General features: G+C 39.9%; 1 protein-coding gene across 1 annotated transcript in view; it reads left to right on the top strand.

The window, feature by feature from the left end:
- The first annotated feature begins 312 nt into the window (after positions 1–312).
- The window catches only part of slc13a3 (solute carrier family 13 member 3), a 23921-nt gene continuing 9446 nt past the window's right edge, over positions 313–14787 (top strand). Inside the window, 8 exon segments of the mRNA XM_034238538.1 lie at positions 313–485; positions 3839–4104; positions 4294–4462; positions 8436–8506; positions 9782–9961; positions 10423–10429; positions 10431–10549; positions 11072–11164. Coding sequence (XP_034094429.1) covers positions 378–485; positions 3839–4104; positions 4294–4462; positions 8436–8506; positions 9782–9961; positions 10423–10429; positions 10431–10549; positions 11072–11164 — 1013 coding nt within the window. The 5' untranslated portion in view covers positions 313–377.

Raw genomic sequence — 14787 nt, 5'->3', positions numbered from 1 at the left:
GCGGTGTGTGTTGCACAAGGAGGGCAGTACTGGAGCAACGTTGCCTCCTCCTCTTGTATAAAGTCTTCAGAGTGCTGCAGGGGTTAAAGTGTGTGTGCGTGTGCAGCGAGTGTGTATGTGTGTGTGTGCAGAGTGTGTGTGTGTGTCTGTGTGCGTGTGTGTGTGCAGAGTGTGTGTGTGTGTGCGTGTGTGTGCAGAGTGTGGTGTGTGTGTGCAGAGTGTGTGTGTGCAGTGTGTGTGTGCGTGTAAAGAGTGTGTGTGTGTGCAGAGTGTGTCTGTGTGTGTGTGTGTGCAGAGTGTGTGAGTGTGTGTGAGGTTAATCCCTTCCTGACTCAGTGTGCTGCTCCTCTCTGAACGCTGCTCTCCGACTCTCTGAGATGAATCTGTCGGCGGTTTCTAAGAAGTTGTGGTGCGTCCACAAACTTCTGATCCTGCTGCTCACGCCGCTCCTCCTCCTCCCGCTCGTCTTCACTCTGCCCGAGAAGGTGAGCAGCTTTAAGTCGACTTTAAAAAACTTCATAAAAGTGTGTGTTTGTCAGGAGTTGGTTCGAGTCTCGCAGGACCTTTAACGTGCGACATGTGCAATGTACTTTAGGCTGTTTCCCTCAGTGCATTTCTGTAAGGTAGATTTCACTTTGTGTTTCTTTACTTGTCGTCTGAATATTGATCTTTAATGGTTTCTGGATCCGGGGGAGACATTTATTTGACAGGCTGTGTCAGTGTGCAAACAAAGTGGGTGGAATATGGGTCTAATAACTTTGTAATATTGTTGTAATATGGGTCTAATAACAGTGTAATATGGGTCTAATAACAGTGTAATATGGGTCTAATAACAGTGTAATATGGGTCTAATAACAGTGTAATATGGGTTTAATAACAGTGTAATATGGGTTTAATAACAGTGTAATATGGGTCTAATAACAGTGTAATATGGGTCTAATAACAGTGTAATATGGGTCTAATAACAGTGTAATATGGGTTTAATAACAGTGTAATATGGGTTTAATAACGGTGTAATATGGGTTTAATAACGGTGTAATATGGGTTTAATAACAGTGTAATATGGGTTTAATAATGGTGTAATATGGGTTTAATAACAGTGTAATATGGGTTTAATAACGGTGTAATATGGGTTTAATAACGGTGTAATATGGGTTTAATAACGGTGTAATATGGGTCTAATAACAGTGTAATATGGGTCTAATAACAGTGTAATATGGGTCTAATAACAGTGTAATATGGGTCTAATAACAGTGTAATATGGGTCTAATAACGGTGTAATATGGGTCTAATAACAGTGTAATATGGGGTCTAATTACAGTGTAATATGGGTCTAATAACGGTGTAATATGGGTCTAATTACAGTGTAATATGGGTCTAATAACAGTGTAATATGGGTCTAATAACAGTGTAATATGGGTCTAAGATAGGTTGTAATATGAGTCAAATAACAGTGTAATAAAGGTATGATATAGGCAAAATATGGGTGTAATAATGGTGTAATATCAGTTCATAATAGGGGTATAGAAAATAGCAACCAATTAATTTCCCTAAATATTTAATGCCCATTTAAGGGTTATTATTGACTTTAACTGAAAGGGCTTTCTTGTGATATAATTTCACACAGTTGTATTTGTATAACCAGAAAAATGACAAAAAGGGAATGAAAAGTTTTGTTTTGCAGTTTCTGATCCAAATCCAAACGGTGATTATGTGGGAATCACATCTGAATATGTTCTTTGGTTTTAAAAGCAGATTATAAACACATTATTTTGATGTTAATCCTCCCCTGTGGCAGGAGGGCAGATTGTGGGAAGTAGTGGAGTACAAATACTTGTTGCTGTACTTAAGTACATTTTTCTGGTATCAGTACTTTACTCCACTACTTATTTTTCTGGCGACTTTTTACTTTACTTCTCACATTTTGAACAAATACCTGTACTTTCTACTTCTTACATGTTGAACTCAAATAACCTGTACTTTCTACTTCTTACATGTTGAACACAAATACCTGTACTTTCTACTTCTTACATGTTGAACTCAAATACCTGTACTTTCTACTTCTCACATGTTGAACACAAATACCTGTACTTTCTACTTCTTACATGTTGAACACAAATACCTGTACTTTCTACTTCTTACATGTTGAACTCAAATACCTGTACTTTCTACTTCTCACATGTTGAACACAAATACCTGTACTTTCTACTTCTTACATGTTGAACACAAATACCTGTACTTTCTACTTCTTACATGTTGAACACAAATACCTGTACTTTCTACTTCTCACATTTTGAACAAATACCTGTACTTTCTACTTCTCACACATTGAACCCAAATACCTGTACTTTCTACTTCTTACATTTTGAACACAAATACCTGTACTTTCTACTTCTTACATTTTGAACACAAATACCTGTACTTTCTACTTCTTACATGTTGAACACAAATACCTGTACTTTCTACTTCTCACATGTTGAACGCAAATACCTGTACTTTCTACTTCTCACATGTTGAACGCAAATACCTGTACTTTCTACTTCTCACATGTTGAACGCAAATACCTGTACTTTCTACTTCTCACATGTTGAACACAAATACCTGTACTTTCTACTTCTTACATGTTGAACCCAAATACCTGTACTTTCTACTTCTTACATGTTGAACCCAAATACCTGTACTTTCTACTTCTTACATGTTGAACACAAATACCTGTACTTTCTACTTCTCACATGTTGAACACAAATACCTGTACTTTCTACTTCTTACATGTTGAACCCAAATACCTGTACTTTCTACTTCTTACATGTTGAACCCAAATACCTGTACTTTCTACTTCTCACATGTTGAACACAAATACCTGTACTTTCTACTTCTTACATGTTGAACCCAATACCTGTACTTTCTACTTCTCACATTTTGAACATAAATACCTGTACTTTCTACTTCTCACATGTTTAACACAAATACCTGTACTTTCTACTTCTCACATTTTGAACATAAAGACCTGTACTTTCTACTTCTTACATGTTGAACACAAATACCTGTACTTTCTACTTCTTACATGTTGAACTCAAATACCTGTACTTTCTACTTCTTACATGTTGAACACAAATACCTGTACTTTCTACTTCTTACATGTTGAACACAAATACCTGAACTTTCTACTTCTTACATGTTGAACCCAAATACCTGTACTTTCTACTTCTTACATGTTGAACTCAAATACTTTACTTTCTACTTCTCTCATTTTCCAAACAGCTGGTTCCTTTAGTCTGAATGTGTGTTTGATGCGTGATCATTATTCTTTAGAGTCATTGCGTGCCTATTGATTTGAACACGATCCGTGTATCCATCATTTCCTGGTCTTCTCTAAAGAAGAGGGACCAATGGAAACGTTGTCATGTTGCCGTTGTTCAGCATGGAAACATTCATTAGCTAACAATGACATTATTCTTCTATTAATATAAAGGGAGGTCAGGTACTCTTTAAAACAGCTGCTAGTTATGGGTACTTTTTACTAAAGTACATTTCAAAGCCTCTGTACTTTTACTTGAGTAAAGAAGTTTAGTCAGTACTTCTAATTTTACCAGAGTATCTGTTCTTCTACTTGAGTAAAGGATGTGTACTTCTACTTGAGTAAAGGATGTGTACTTCTACTTGAGTAAAGGATCTGTACTTCTACTTGAGTAAAGGATGTGTACTTCTACTTGAGTAAAGGGTGTGTACTTCTACTTGAGTAAAGGGTGTGTACTTCTACTTGAGTAAAGGGTGTGTACTTCTACTTGAGTAAAGGATGTGTACTTGTGCTTGAGTAAAGGGCTGTTTCTCTCTCCAGGAGGGTAGATGTCTGTACGTGGTGATTCTGATGGCGGTGTACTGGTGCACCGAGGCGCTCCCTCTGGCCGTCACCGCCATGCTTCCCGTCTGCCTCTTCCCGACGCTGGGAATCCTTCCCTCCAAAAAGGTGTGCCCTCAGTACTTCCTGGAAACCAACTTCCTGTTCCTGAGCGGCCTGGTGATGGCGTCGTCCATCGAAGAGTGGGGGCTCCACCGCCGCATCGCCCTGAAGGTGCTCACCATCGTGGGGGTGAAGCCCGCCTGGTGAGGGGAAACAGAAAATAATTATTAATAATGATAATGATAATAATAATAATAGATTACATTAGCATGGCGCCTTTCAATTGTATTAGTATATTACATTACAGTATCTCTTCAGTTTCCTATTAATGGTAACTCATGGGAAGTTGCTGATAATAATAATATAATAATAATGATATTTCCCGCCTGCAGGCTGATCCTGGGCATGATGCTGACCTCCTCCTTCCTCTCCATGTGGCTCAGCAACACGGCCACCACCGCCATGATGCTTCCCATCGCCACCGCCATCCTGGAGAGTCTGTTTGGGGACCTGGAGACCCTCAAGGAGAAGTGCAAGGAGCGCCAGGAGCCCGACAACGAGGTCCTTAATGGTACGAGGGGGAAAGAGTACACACATCCTTTACTCGAGTAGAAGTACAGATACTCGTGTTTAAAGTACTCCGGTAAAAGTAGAAGTACTGACTAAACTTCTTTACTCAAGTAAAAGTAAAGAGGCTTTGAAATGTACTTCAGTAAAAAGTACCCATAACTAGCAGCTGTTTTAAAGAGTACCTGACCTCCCTTTATATTAATAGAACAATAATGTCATTGTTAGCTAATGAATGTTCCATGCTGAACAACGGCAACAGGACAACGTTTCCATTGGTCCCTCTTCTTTAGAGAAGACCAGGAAATGATGGATACACGGATCATGTTCAAATGAATAGGCACGCAATGACTCTAAATCAGGGGTGCCCAACCAGTCGATCGGGATCAACCGGTCGATCGGGATCAACCGGTCGATCGCGGGGAGATTCCCAGTCGATCGCGAGATGTCTAAAAAAAGAACAACAATATTCTGTTTTATCGTTAATGTCCTATAACAAAATCTTCCTGTGCCAGAATAATGCACTTGAACGCATCAAAGCTTTGTGATTGGCCGGCGTGATCCCATGTGTCGGGGCGTGGCTGGTGGGCAGTGGGCACTAGTTCGCTGAGGTTGTCCGTGTCAACAGGAGTGACAGTCCGCACACACACAAGACCGCAATTATGGCAGAAGCAAAAAAGCCCAAAATATATAATGTTCACTCCGAGTGGGAGGATGATTATTTTTGTATCTATTCCAATTCAAAGTCCATCTGTCTCATCTGCAATGCGAGCGTGGCTTTATCGAAGGGTAATTTAGGAGCGGCATTTCAAAACAGTGCACAAACGCTACGAGACGGAACTCCCTCCTAATTCTGCCCTACGCACCAAAAGGGGAGGGGCCTGAAAGGACAGCTAAATGCACAGCAGTCCATTTCCACCAGGCCCAACAACAAGAGCAAGGCTGCTACCAGAGCATCTTATCGTGTCAGTCACGTTCTTGAGAAACACATGAAGTCTTTTAAAGACGGCGAAGTTGTGAAAGAAGCATTCCTGGAGGCTGCGACGCGCTTTTTGGGGACAGTAAAAATAACAGAAGCATTTCAACAGGTTTTTGATAAAAACTCAAGTTAGATACCGTTATTAATCAGCTGTAAGTTTTAGTTTGTTTGAACTTATTCATTATAATTATTGTACAAAATGGTATAAGAATGCAAACTTAAATTGATTATAGTCTATTATCAATTCAGGTTAAGAAACTAGTGTTGCTTGCATCCTATTTTAAAGGCATTTATTTTTATAATCTACTAAAATGCAACAAAAAAAGGGTTTGATTCTATTAATGTTGTCTTTTTTATTGCACGTTGGCAGCAGATTCCTGTAGCTTCAGATCTGAGTTGTCTTATTAGTAAGCCTAACTTTAATGGCAAAGAAAGGGTTCAGAGTATTTTCTTTTTTCCCTGTGTCATATGTGGCAGCACTGTTCAATGTTTCTTGAAAACATTACCCACTGTAGTGACGTGTGAATAAACTCCAACTCCGTATCAACAACACTGTTGTGTAACTTCAGTTAAATACTTGTATGTGTGTAGATAAGAAAGAGGTAAGATAAAGGATCTGCAGTATTTTATGAAGTATTAATCGTACAAAGGTCAGTTTTATACAAGTAGAAGCGTGTATTTACCTGGTAGTAGGCTGTCAGTAATGGCTACGCCTCTCTATTTGGACTGGTAGATCTCGGCAGACTGGCAACTTTAAAAATAGCTCTCGGTTCAAAAAAGGTTGGGCACCCCTGGTCTAAATAATAATGATCACGCCCCAAACACACATTCAAACTAAAGGAACCAACCTGTTTGGAAAAGAGAGAAGTAGAAAGTACAGGTATTTGTGTTCAACATGTAAGAAGTAGAAAGTACAGGTATTTGAGTTCAACATGTAAGAAGTAGAAAGTACAGGTATTTGTGTTCAACATGTAAGAAGTAGAAAGTAGAGGTATTTGAGTTCAACATGTAAGAAGTAGAAAGTACAGGTATTTGAGTTCAACATGTAAGAAGTAGAAAGTACAGGTATTTGTGTTCAACATGTAAGAAGTAGAAAGTACAGGTATTTGTGTTCAACATGTAAGAAGTAGAAAGTACAGGTATTTGTGTTCAACATGTAAGAAGTAGAAAGTACAGGTATTTGAGTTCAACATGTAAGAAGTAGAAAGTACAGGTATTTGTAGTTCAACATGTAAGAAGTAGAAAGTACAGGTATTTGTGTTCAACATGTAAGAAGTAGAAAGTACAGGTATTTGTGTTCAACATGTAAGAAGTAGAAAGTACAGGTATTTGAGTTCAACATGTAAGAAGTAGAAAGTACAGGTATTTGTGTTCAACATGTAAGAGTAGAAAGTAGAGGTATTTGAGTTCAACATGTAAGAAGTAGAAAGTACAGGTATTTGAGTTCAACATGTAAGAAGTAGAAAGTACAGGTATTTGTGTTCAACATGTGAGAAGTAGAAAGTACAGGTATTTGTGTTCAACATGTAAGAAGTAGAAAGTACAGGTATTTGTGTTCAACATGTAAGAAGTAGAAAGTACAGGTATTTGTGTTCAACATGTAAGAAGTAGAAAGTACAGGTATTTGTGTTCAACATGTAAGAAGTCAAAGTAAAAAGTTGTCAGAAAAATAAGTAGTGGAGTAAAGTACTGATACCAGAAAATGTACTTAAGTATAGTAACGAAGTAGTTGTACTCCAATACTTCCCACCTCTTATGAGCGCTAGTGATGATCCCACAGAGACGTATTTTATTTAACTGACGTAAAGTGCATATAAAATACAACCCAAGTCAAAAATCAAAGGTACAATTAAAATTAAATGCAAATAAAAAAGTTTAAAGAATGATCAAGTCAAGAATAAATAAAGAGATTTAGAAGAAACAATGATTATGTGTAAAAATGATAAAAAATGATATGATCAAGGCTTTTATTGCTTTAGTAAAATACTAAAATGGTAAAAAAATCAATAGTTTGAAGTTAAGAATAAAGAAAACATTGATCAATTAAAACATGAAATAAAAAATAAATATTGATAGCTTTTAATATATTAGTTAAGAATGTAAAATGCAATAGTTGAAGTTAAGAATAACAAATAAAACAAGGCCCAGAGCTTTAAAACCAATGGCTTTAATGTTGAGCCATTTTCCTTTTTTATTTGACCGTCTTTCAGGTCACACTTTTTGGTTTTCTAACCCACAACCTTCTTTCCTTCAGTAAAGATCTCCATGTGGCTGGAGCGTGCATTTGTTTCTTAACTTACTTTAAATCCATTAAAAAAAAAACACAGCAGTTTGCAGATGATGTCGTTTTGTATCTTGGTTAACTTTATTTAAAAACAGATGTAAAAATAAAAATACGTCTCACAGTGCTGGTTTTGATCAACAAGTCTGTCAGACCTGCGGGCGCCGCTTGCGAACAGGCAACTGCTTGGGGCCCCGGACCAGAAGGGGGCCCCCAAAGAGGTATATAAGAAGGTCCACAGCAACGACAACATGAAACACCCTTTCATTTACTGCAACGACATGTCGGGAAACCCCCTCAAGGCCATGCATAGCGCGCTGTCAAATGCTGGGGGGGGGGGGGGGGGGGTGTGGTTGGGGCGCCACTGATGGTGATGAAAGCTGGTTCGAGGGGCCCCCAGTGAATTTTTACCTAGGGCCCCCACAGACTCTAGAACTGCCACTGCTTGCAGGTGAAATGTTGCCTGTTTTATTAATCTAGATTAAATAAAGATAGTTTGCTGCAAAGCTGCTCAATATGTGCCCAAGCAAACCGTTTGAAAGAACATGTGCAGACGAAGTGAAAGCGTCTGTATTGTTTTTAATATGTAATCTAGGAAGTGAACTTTGTGTGGTTTTTCCAACACAGTGTCCTGAGAGAGTTTATGATTTATATGCTGTCAGGTATTACATGATTTTACTCCCCTGATGTTTGTTATTATCTCCCAGGTCCGTCTTCCTGTAAAGCTGCATTCACTGCCCTCAGAACACACGGAGAAACAAATGCTGTCCATAGAGGGGTAAGAAGAATCACAACATCTTCCAAAATCTGACTCAAAAGATAACCATTTTAGGAAATATGCTACAAGAGTTAGATGAGAGTAGGCCGTTAGCTTAGCACGAAAGCTGGAAGCAAGTGTCTGAATGTAAGAAAATCAAAGGAATAGTCTCGCACATAACCTCCCATTACAATGGCAATGCTTAACACTTCGCAAATGACACCTGTGTGTTTCAAAAAAGCCCCTTAAAGGGTGAAATGTAGCTCCTCACTGCACTACCAAACAAATAGCGTCCTGGTTTTTGAATGGAGGTTATGTGCAGACATTTGGAGCAAACATTCTATCCTTACTTTTCAAATAAGCCTCATGGCAAAAACAGTCAAAGATCAGGGCTAAAAGACACCACACAGCTACAGAGGATTAGCCTCTTCCTGTAATTTCTTGCTAACTATTTGGTGTGTGTTAGCTTTAGATAGGCTAGCTCTTTCCCTCTGCCTTTTAGTTTTTGTGCTAAACTAACTTTGTCATTTATAAAGATTTTTAAAAAACAAGCTATAGCGAGAGTTTTCCGGTCCTTAAAAAGGTTCTTGTCTTTTGGTGGAGTTTGTTGACTTTGGATATTTCCCTCTGCCTCGTGTTTTTGACTAAACTAAGCCACTTTGGTCTTTATACAGATTTGAAAAACAACTTACAACTCTATACACAACGTGTTAATATGTGATCTTTAGAGGTGCTTGTAGGTGGAGTTTGTTACACAGGCTAGCTGTTGTTTTCAGTTTTGTGCTAAGCTCACTTTGTTCTTTTTAAATATTTTTTAATTCGAAGCATTAGGTACTTGTATTGGATTGTGTTAAAACATGTTAATATGTGAATTTTAAAGGTGCTTTATAGGTGGAGTTAGTTAGCTTTAGACAGGCAAGCTGTTGTTTCAGTGTTGTGCTAAGCTAAGCTAGCAGGTGCTTATAGGTGAAGTTTGTTAGCTTTAGATAGGCTAGCTGTTGTTTCAGTGTTGTGCTAAGCTAAGCTAACAGGTGCTTGTAGGTGGAGTTTGTTAGCTTTAGATAGGCTAGCTGTTGTTTCAGTATTGTGCTAAGCTAACAGGTGCTTGTAGGTGGAGTTTGTTAGCTTTAGACAGGCTACATTGCTTTCAGTCTTGTGCTAAGCTAACAGGCTGCAGAATATCTATTCTAGTGCAACAGTGGTACCAATCTTTTAATCTAACTCTCTTCAGGAAAGCACATTTATTTCTCGCTAAACCTTGGTGGGGTTAATTCAAAGTTTTTGTCTCCTATAAAGTCCGGATGTTGAGGAGCAGAGCGACCAGCGCTCGGTGGAGGAAATCCGCACGGAGTCTGCGTATCAAATGAAAGTATGGAAAGGTTTCCTGATCTGCATTCCTTATGCCGCGAGCATCGGAGGCACCGCCACGCTGACCGGCACGGCGCCAAACCTCATCCTGATCGGACAGCTGAAGAGGTAACTCTCACGTGATTACATTTAAAGGTTCAAGATACAATATTCAAGGCTTTTATTGTTGTTATGAAAATAGTGAATGTCCTCTTCCAACATGAGAGTAGCATGCTAACAAAGGTATCCCAACTGTAGCTGTGAACATGGCAGGACGGTGTGATTACCTAGAAGAGCATCAGGACTGTGTGAATTCAGCCTCTATTTACACCCCACGGGCCAATCAGAAACGTTGCTGTCAGAAACAACGAGACGTGTTCTGGAAGTAATATGGTCTGTGATTACATTAGCAAGCATTTTTATCGCAATAAAAGGAACTCACCTTGTGGTAAACCTGAGAGAGAAAAAGAGTTTGAGCTCCATACTGTTTCATTTTTCTATATCTGAGACCTATGCTATTGCCTAAAAATAGTATGATAGGTGACCTTTAAAACACGTCTTATAGTTGTGTTGTGTTTTGTTTTTCACAGCTACTTCCCCAGACTGCGATGCGATAAACTTCGGCTCCTGGTTTGCGTTTGCTTTCCCGCTTCATGCTGATCTTCCTGTTGTGGGATGGCTTTGGATCGCGTTCCTCCACGGGGGGTTGAACACACGGTAACATAAAGACGCCTACCTATTTCAGATTCAAAAAACGTTCCCGTCAAAATAGTATTGTAGTGTTATTCTTAGCATTTCTAGTCATCACAACAGAAGCCAAATAAGTTAAGATAAGAAGTACTTTATTGATCCAAATTTGGGAAATGTTTGCGTTGCAGCAGCATAAAAAGACAATACATTGTACAATAGAGAAATTAAAAGATTTGAAATAAACAATCCAAAATGTAAACATCTCAAATAGAAATAAAATAGCATTAAAAAAGTAAAGAATATATTGTTTATTTTCTTATGGTGGAGTGTAGACCTAAATAAATGTAGGCCTACTTAAGTATTCAACATATTTGAGGTATACTTGTACTTTACTTGAGTCCTTTATTTTCATGCACATTCAAATAAGAAAAGGGGAACATTAAACTTTCACTACCTCACTACAGGACTCTGATAGCTTCGTCTTTTGACAATTTAAGTTTTTTGCGTACAAAACAAATGAAATGAATGTTTTGGGGGTTTATTCTGCAGATTGTGCTTCACGAGGACCGACCACCGAGCGGCGGCGGAGGCGAGGGCAAGGACGATGATCGAGGACGACTACAAGAAGCTGGGGCCCATAAAGTGAGGCAAAACTGCAATGCTCAACCTACGGCCCGCTGGACTTTAAAGGTCCCCTATTATAATGTTTTTCATCAATATAGTACAGGTCTCAGATATATACAGAGCCTGTCTCTGATTGGCTGAAACACCAAACAGATCGTTGCAGCATTACCCATAATCCCCTCTGTTTCAGCCCTGTTTCCAAAGTGCTGATTCTCTGTCTGTTACTTTAGATGAAAGCAAGGAGCCCCTCCCCACGCCCCTCTGAGAGAGATTTGGGTAGAAAGAACTCAATGGTGCTCTAGGAGGAGATTCAGGTGATAAGGGGGGGGGAGGGGGTTACCTTGGTTGCTGATTGGCTAATGGTTACACAAGACAAAACATCGTTATGACATCACAAAGTGGCCAAAATCTGATCAGCTCATTTCAGACAGGTTTTTATAGAAATGGATCAAAAAGAGAGAGAATCTTTGTTCCTGAAACTTTCAGAGTCTCTTTCCACAGAGGGGACACATGTTGATGAAGAAGAGACATGAAGAAGGGGGACACATGTTGATGTAGAAGAGACATGAAGAAGAGGGACACATGTTGATGTAGAAAGAGACATGAAGAAGAGGGGACACATGTTGATGTAGAAGAGACATGAAGAAGAGGGGACACATGTTGATGTAGAAAGAGACATGAAGAAGAGGGGACACATGTTGATGTAGAAAGAGACATGAAGAAGAGGGGACACATGTTGATGTAGAAGAGACTGGAGAAGAGGGGACACATGTTGATGTAAGAAGAGACATGAGAAGAAAGAAGGGGACACAGTTGATGTAGAAGAGACATGAAGAAGAGGGGACACCATGTTGATGTAGAAGAGACATGAAGAAGCGGGGACACATGTTGATTGTAGAAGAGACATGAAGAAGAGGGGACACATGTTGATGTAGAAGAGACATGAAGAAGAGGGGACACATGTTGATGTAGAAGAGACATGAAGAAGAGGGGCACATGTTGATGTAGAAGAGACATGAAGAAGAGGGGACACATGTTGATGTAGAAGAGACATGAAGAAGAGGGGGACACATGTTGATGTAGAAGAGACATGAAGAAGAGGGGACACATGTTGATGTAGAAGAGACATGAAGAAGAGGGGGACACATGTTGATGTAGAAGAGACATGAAGAAGAGGGGACACATGTTGATGTAGAAGAGACATGAAGAAGAGGGGACACATGTTGATGTAGAAGAGACATGAAGAAGAGGGGACACATGTTGATGTAAGAAGAGACATGAAGAAGAGGGGACACATGTTGATGTAGAAGAGACATGAAGAAGAGGGGACACATGTTGATGTAGAAGAGACATGAAGAAGAGGGGACACATGTTGATGTAGAAGAGACATGAAGAAGAGGGGACACATGTTGATGTAGAAGAGACATGGAGAAGAGGGGACACATGTGATGTAGACGAAGAGACATGGAGAAGAGGGGACACATGTTGATGAAAAGAGCAGATGACATTAAGACATGAAGAGGGGACACATGTTGATGAAGAAGAGGGGACACATGTTGATGTAGAAGAGACATGAAGAAGAGGGGACACATGTTGATGAAGAAGAGACATGAAGAAGAGGGAACAGATGTTGATGTAGAAGAGACATGAAGAAGAGGGGACACATGTTGATGTAGAAGAGACATGAAGAAGAGGGGACACATGTTGATGTAGAAGAGACATGAAGAAGAGGGGACACATGTTGAAGTAGAAGAGACATGAAGAAGAGGGGGACACATGTTGATGTAGAAGAGACATGAAGAAGAGGGGACACATGTTGATGTAGAAGAGACATGAAGAAGAGGGGACACATGTTGAAGTAGAAGAGACATGAAGAAGAGGGGACACATGTTGATGTAGAAGAGACATGAAGAAGAGGGGACACATGTTGATGTAGAAGAGACATGAAGAAGAGGGGACACATGTTGATGTAGAAGAGACATGAAGAAGAGGGGACACATGTTGATGTAGAAGAGACATGAAGAAGAGGGGACACATGTTGATGTAGAAGAGACATGAAGAAGGAGGGGACACATGTTGATGTAGAGAGACATGAAGAAGAGGGGACACATGTTGATGTAAAGAGACATGAAGAAGAAGGGGACACATGTTGATGTAGAAGAGACATGAAGAAGAGGGGACACATGTTGAATGTAGAAGAGACATGGAGAAGAGGGGGACACATGTTGAAGTAGAAGAGACATGAAAGAGGGGACACATGTGATGTAGAAGAGACATGAAGAAGAGGGGACACATGTTGATGTAGAAGAGACATGAGAAGAGGGGACACATGTTGAAGTAGAAGAGACATGAAGAAGAGGGGAAACATGTTGATGAAGAAGAGACATGAAGGAAGGGGACACATGTTGAAGTAGAAGAGACATGAAGAAGAGGGGACACATGTTGTTGTAGAAGAGACATGAAGAAGAGGGGACACATGTTGATGTAGAAGAGACATGGAGAAGAGGGGACACATGTTGAAGTAGAAGAGACATGAAAGAGGGGGACACATGTTGATGAAGAAGAGACATGAAGAAGAGGGGACACATGTTGAAGTAGAAGAGACATGAAGAAGAGGGGACACATGTTGATGTAGAAGAGACATGAAGAAAGGGACACATGTTGATAGAAGAGACATGAAGAAGAGGGGACACATGTTGATGTAGAAGAGACATGAAGAAGAGGGGACACATGTTGATGTAGAAGAGACATGAAGAAGAGGGACACATGTTGATGTAGAAGAGACATGAGAAGAGGGACACATGTTGATGTAGAAGGAGACATGAAGAAGAGGGGACACATGAGAGAGAGAAGAGACATGAAGAAGAGGGGACACATGTTGATGTAGAAGAGACATGAAGAAGAGGGGACACATGTTGAAGAGACATGAAGAAGAGGGGACACATGATGTGAAGAGACATGAAGAAGAGGGGACACATGTTGATGTAGAAGAGACATGAAGAAGAGGGGACACATGTTGATGTAGAAGAGACATGAAGAAGAGGGGACACATGTTGATGAAGAAGAGACATGAAGAAGAGGGGACACATGGTGATGGAGAAGAGGGGAAATGTTGATGTAGAAGAGACATGAAGAAGAGGGGACACATGTTGATGTAGAAGAGACATGAAGAGAGAGAGAAGAGGGGGACAATGTTGATGTAGAAGAGACATGAAGAAGGGGGACACATGTGATGTAGAAGAGACATGAAGAAAGAGGGGACACATGTTGATAGAAGAGACATGAAGAGGGGACACATGTTGATGTAGAAGAGACATGAAGAAGAGGGGACACATGTGATGTAGAAGAGACAGAAGAAGAGGGGGACATGTTGTAGAAGAGACATGAAGAAGAGGGGACAATGTTGATGTAGAAGAGACATGAAGAAGAGGGGACACATGATGTAGAAGAGACATGAAGAAGAGGGGACACATGTTGATGTAGAAGAGACATGAAGAAGAGGGGACACATGTTGAAGAGACATGAAGAAGAGGGGACACATGTTGAAGTAGAAGAGACATGAAGAAGAGGGGACACATGTTGATGTAGAAGAATGAAGAAGAGGGGACACATGTTGATGTAGAAGAGACATGAAGAAGAGG

This window comes from Gymnodraco acuticeps, unplaced genomic scaffold (genome assembly GCF_902827175.1).
Source record: "Gymnodraco acuticeps unplaced genomic scaffold, fGymAcu1.1, whole genome shotgun sequence".
Taxonomy (NCBI): Eukaryota; Metazoa; Chordata; class Actinopteri; order Perciformes; family Bathydraconidae; genus Gymnodraco; species Gymnodraco acuticeps.
The sequence above is the reverse complement of the archived record's forward strand: the minus strand, read 5'-3'. Positions and strand labels throughout refer to the sequence as shown.